This window comes from Falco punctatus, assembly GCF_963210335.1.
Source record: "Falco punctatus genome assembly, chromosome: 8".
NCBI lineage: Eukaryota > Metazoa > Chordata > Aves > Falconiformes > Falconidae > Falco > Falco punctatus.
Genome location: NC_137588.1, coordinates 22,396,279 through 22,402,010, shown reverse-complemented (window position 1 = coordinate 22,402,010; position 5,732 = coordinate 22,396,279). Strand labels below are relative to the sequence as shown.

At 35.6% G+C, this 5,732-nt stretch overlaps 1 protein-coding gene across 2 annotated transcripts in view; it reads left to right on the top strand.

Annotated features, from left to right (window-relative positions):
- XIRP2 (xin actin binding repeat containing 2) overlaps window positions 1-5,732 on the top strand; it is a 54,123-nt gene that overhangs the window by 32,800 nt on the left and 15,591 nt on the right. For both annotated transcript variants that reach the window (XM_080399044.1, XM_080399043.1), the window contains one exon: window positions 5,353-5,513. In XM_080399044.1, coding sequence (XP_080255170.1) covers window positions 5,353-5,513 — 161 coding nt within the window. The remainder of the gene's footprint in view (window positions 1-5,352; window positions 5,514-5,732) is intronic.

The following is a 5,732-nucleotide window of genomic DNA, read 5'->3' as shown; positions in this document are numbered from 1 at the left end:
GTTAGCATTTCCATGTGGATATGATGTCCCACTTTAAGGCAGTAGCCTCCAAAACTTTTTGATCATGCACCCCTATCATTAAAACGTTTTTGAGCATGCACTCGGAATGTTTCTATATGTATTTATTTACAAATGGTATACATGTATTACTCTACTAATACATTATGTACATTAAGCAACAGACCCACAAAAATATATTAAAGAAGGATGGATGCAATAAATTTTTAAAAATCCTTTAAAAAGTGTTTATTTACAAAAAATATTTCCTTTCTATATCCCATAGGACTGTCTTGCACAGCCCCTAGGGTGAACACATCCCACTTTGGAGACCACTGCTTGACAGTATCAGAGAGTGTTTTGGGTTTTTTTTAACAAAGAATGAACATGCATGACAAAATTTTCTAATAGAAAAATCCTTACTGACTTCTGAATGTCTAGGACTTTACTGTATGTAAAACAACAGATTACCCAAATAAATAAAATAAATAGCCTAGAAAGACTTGTCCCCTCTGCCAATAAAATTAATAAGCCATCTACGTAGTATCAACCAATTACTGACCACTCTTTTTCTGATCAGAAAATGTTTAGCCTTCGTGTTTAACAATTCCAGACTCTAGCAGATTAAAGGGAAAAGGAAATTTCAGTGCACAAGACCTCTTCTGGCTAATGCTGCTAAGTTTATTATGCTCATTGCTCAAACTAAATACCTGATCTTTTATCCAGTTTAACTTTCAGCCATTGGTTATCTTTTTTTCCCCTTTTTCCCTACCAAATTAAAGAAATCTTTAACACCTGCTCATTTCTTCTTGGAAGGATGATTATACAGTATGACCATATCATCCCATAACTTTCTCTTCCATCAACTAAATACAGCTGCAGTTCTCCCTGTGGGAGTATTTTTATTTTTTGTGGCTCTTCTGTACATCTCAACGTTTTCATGTATCTTTTCTATAATACGGTTGTAAGGATCTTTTTTCTTCCCTTCTCCTTTTAGACTCTCCTAGTTACAAAGCCTTTCTTTTTCCTAACAAGAGAATGGAATTGTCCATTCCGTACCAGCTTTGCCTCTGAGTCTAAATCGGGCACAGTATGTTTCAGATTCATTTTTTAGTCCACCAGGAATAACAAAGAATATGAACTGTGTAAAAATGCACAGTCAACAATTCATGCCTCTTACAAATGAAGCTTTTTCTAAAAATGTGACAGACCCATAGGGGATTATGTTTTTCTAGGCTCCTGTGAGAGCCATAATACCCCATTTTGCATTCTGACAGTCTTATGAGAAGTAAATTCCCTATAGAGTCATTTGAGTATTTGAAAGCACTGGTGAAAACTCTTAAACTTCTAATACCTGAAGTTAGGCATGGAAATCTGCAACTCTGCACTTGAATAAATATTCCTGTCCTGAAGAATAGGAGATAATGCTGATCCATAGATTATTTCTCCCATCACCTTGAGATTTCAGTTTTCTATAACCAATGACAATATATGTCAAATTGCTTCAATTTTTCAGCAATAACAATACCCTCAAACCACTAAGGTGCTATGGAACTTTTTGCTAAATGTTTCAGTTATGCCAAAATCTTACTTTCCTAGAAGAAGTATCAAGCAAAATTTACAGCCAGCTCTATGACTGAGTACCAACAGCCTCTATTGCCTCCACTGAAAAACAGTGAAAGCAATGCTCATACTGTTCAATGCTGTTCAACCTATTGTGAAAATTGGAGAAGCCCATAAGGGATAGCTAATTTAGTCATATAGTTGGAAAAAATGGCAGAAAGCCAGAATTTTCCAGTCCTGTTAAGCACAGATTTGTCAAGCTCTGTATATGTTACAGAATTAATGTAACTTATCATCAAAAAAGAAATAAATTATCTGAAATATATACTATTTTATGAGTCACCTATGACAAACAGGTTTTTGTTGGCATACCTTATTTTGATAAACATAATATTTACAAAATATTTCTTCACAAGCACACATTTACTCCTGAAAGAATCAGAAGGTATTACACCTTTAAGTTCTCTTGAATAAGAAGCTTAGAAAAACTGAATAAGCAAAAGTTTAGAGTATATAATCTCTCATACTATCACAAAAAGTTTCATATTATGTCATAAAACTAGTTTCTAAAGAGAGGACATTTCCTGCTTTAGAGCTAACAAGAGAATACTTTCTATTACCTTTGCTCCCCAGGTGGCTAATAATATGTATCTATTAAAATGTTTTTTAAAACAGTCCATTAAATTCATTGGCCCCAAATCAGCAAGGAATTAAAATCACATCTAACTTCAGGCACATGAGTAGACCCACTGCACTTACTGAAACTATTCACATGCTTATGACTAGATAGAATCCAAGAATTCCTTGTTAAAGCAGAACGATACCAAGAAGGTTTTTAAAGGCCTAAGCTTTCTTTAGAAGTAAAGCAATGGCCTATAAACATCATGCTGGTAGTGATCTGTTATATAATTCAATAGCCAGTTATAAAATTCTGCCTTTAAAAATAAACTGATGTTGTTTGGCTATGGTAGACTATCCCTCTGTGTTGCCAAAGCGTACTTGCAACCTCTCCATTGTTTCGGCTAGATTTGGTTTAATGTACAGACTTCTTACTTGAACATCAATTTTTTCTCTCTTCTGAATTCTGCCTTCTCTGAAAACTCTTTTCCTCTTCTAGATGACTTTCACTGACTCTTACTGCTGCTCTTCTTTCTTGAACCGTACAATTTTTTTGCCTATTGTGATTACATGCAATATGCAAATTCCTGCATGGGATAAACATAATAAAAATGAAAATTATCCTCATTTAAGTTATGAGTAAGGTCAGGTAAAAATACTAAGAAACTGAGACCATGCTTCCATGCCTGTCTGCATCTACACCTGATTTTTACCGAAGAGTAGTTGCTTGGTATATTTGCTTGTTATGTCTGGACCTTGAACATCTATGCAGGCCAAACAGTTTTACAGTGAACAGGCAGAAAGGCCAGATGTGCCTGGGAATTCTTCCCTGCCTGGTGGAATACCCCTTCCCTGGCACTCTATTCTGTTCCAGGTAAACAGACAGCTTTTTGGAAAATCTCTTGTGTTGCTACATTTTATAATGATAAAGGGAAAAAATGGGTACTGTAAAAGCAAATGTGCATTATTTATTTTATCTGTATCTTTTGTGTTCTCAGCCACTAGCTTAGTAAAACAATACAATAATCACAAGTGAACCAACTTCGGTAAGAAGAAATGTGATTGACTGGGCACATGATTTTGTAATGCATATATGTATAACTACGTATTACAGCTAGACTTCTGGAACAAGAAGTTGACTCTGGCAAATGCTATACAGGTCCCAGGTCCTACAAGAGCCCCAAAGTTCCACCCTATACACGTGGAAATAATCAAAACCAGTTGTGCCCATCTGCTTGCTCCAGGAAACGATTCGGTGGAGCTGGTCTCCATGGGGTGGTGTATTTAAGGAAACTGGGAAATTTGTCTTAAAAATCAGCAAAAAAAAAAAAAATCCTATGAGAGGATTTTGAAGACTTTTTTTTCTTTCTAAAAAGAAGACCAATTCTGTAAACGGTGTTGGTTTGCACTGAATGACAGAAAAGGTAGGTGCACTCTAATATATCCTTGGTGTTTTAAATGCACATTATGAGATAGCTGACACTGCACAAAGAAAAGTTACTAATTTCTTAGCAAAATTATGGCAAACGAGTTCATATGCTTAATTTAATAAGTCTGCAAATTATCAGCAAGATGAAAAAGCATAAATTAATTGAAATAGCATATTTATGTTTACTGTGTACACAAAACTCCACCCCAGCCCTGTGCCGCAACAAAGTGACAAAGCATGCTCAAAACAAGGAAGACAGGGCATCAGCAGTGCCAGAATATAGAAGAATACAAATAAAACGCTAACGGCTAGCAAAAAGCACACATCTGAAGGTTCCTCTTTGACTTTCCTTTCATGTTTGGAAAGGGATTTTAAGATTTTTAGTTTGGGTACCTACTGGCTTGAATTAAATACATAGAGCAGGAGGATGTATCTACACGGTTTCTTCCTGCCCTCTTCTTTCCCTTTTTAAGTCAGTAGTTCCTCAACTTCAAGAAATTCCAAGATATATCATGCTTGGGGTGGGGGATAGCATCGTTTTTGGTGGGACTTTGAGGTAATTTGATTCAGCTACAGACTGTGTCTGTAATTTCAGAAAATACAATTGTTAAAGTAACAAAAAAAAAAAAAGCAATGCAGGACAGAATAAATCTGTTGAAACTTATTATACAAGGACAAGGAGAAATATAGATGGATTTAGGGAAGAGCAGGGTGCTCTGATATCTGCACAAGGATTGAAAAATTAGGTTCTGGTGGCTTTACTGAAAAAATATCTTCTTGAAGTCTTCAAATTCCTTCCCCTGCCAAAAAGGAAGTAATTGTCCTGGTTACAGAAATCCAGTGTCATTCAACCCAATTTTCCATACACTGTAGAGAAACCTTGGCAGGACAAGAGGAACTTCCAGCCTGTAGGATTATATGAAATCCCTTCTGCCTCTGATCACAGACAAGAGAGATGCTCACAACATAGGTTTTTTCCCCTTGTCTGGAACAAGAAGGAAAAATAACGTTATGCTAGATTTAAGGCACTTTTCTGGGTATATGGAATGCTTCTAATACAGTCATATGAATGTAGAAAGCAGAACAAAAAACCTTCTTAATGCTAGTAACTCCGTGCTGCTCTTTCACGAGTACTCTGAACTGTTGTCTCCACATTCACTGTGGCTGAATTGCAGATGCTTATAGATAAGTCTATAACCTTCACACCCTGAAATAAGGTTAAAATGTAGTTAGTAATTTGGATAATTTTCAATAAGATTTTAGTAGTACTAACCTGACTATAAAGACATTCTAATGCATTATCAGTAAACAACTTAAATCTACAATCAATTCAGAATGGACTCTGCTAGGCAAATTAATACTGTAATGTATAAAGCTAATTAGAACATAATATATCTAATTATAATGTTATTTGTAGTACTTAAAATTACTTTTTTACAGTATAAAATAATGCAAATGTAACACTATTGAGAAAAATAGATTATGCTTGCTGTTAAAATTGTGTGGGGTTTTGGTTTGGTTTTGTGGGTTTTTTTAAAGCTATTTTATTATTTCCCCAAGGAATTTCCCCCAGTTTCAAAAACTTCACCGTAATTTTTCTGTACTCAAGAAGCTCTAAGTTAAAAATAAGATACAGTTGCTAAAAAGTTGATAATACTGCTCCTTTCTAGTACTGCTTTTCTTTCAAGTTTTGGAAAAATGGTACCTGTTTCCTTCTTAGAAAATATGTCTGTTTGTAATTGCAGTGGGCTCCCGTAACAGAGTACGAGGACGACCTAAAGAGAGCACTCCCAGGGCTGATAACACACCTCTGGATTGCCAGGAGACTGTCTCCTTGAAAGAAAGAATGGCTATGTACAAGGCTGCTGTGTCTGAGAAGGGAGGGAGAACTGACTCCTTTGCTCATGTAAGATATCAATGGCTCCTTATCTTTTTAGCTCTGTGTGTTTGCTTTGCACAGTGACATATTCTGCATTCTTTGTTTACACAAGCTGACTGATGGACCACTACGGGGATCAAAATTTGAAACGTAAATTACTAAATCTACTTAGCAAGCATATTGATGCATCGGTCTCTGTCTCTACTGAAAGAGGTTTTTGATGCTATATACTTTTGGTCATTTAAA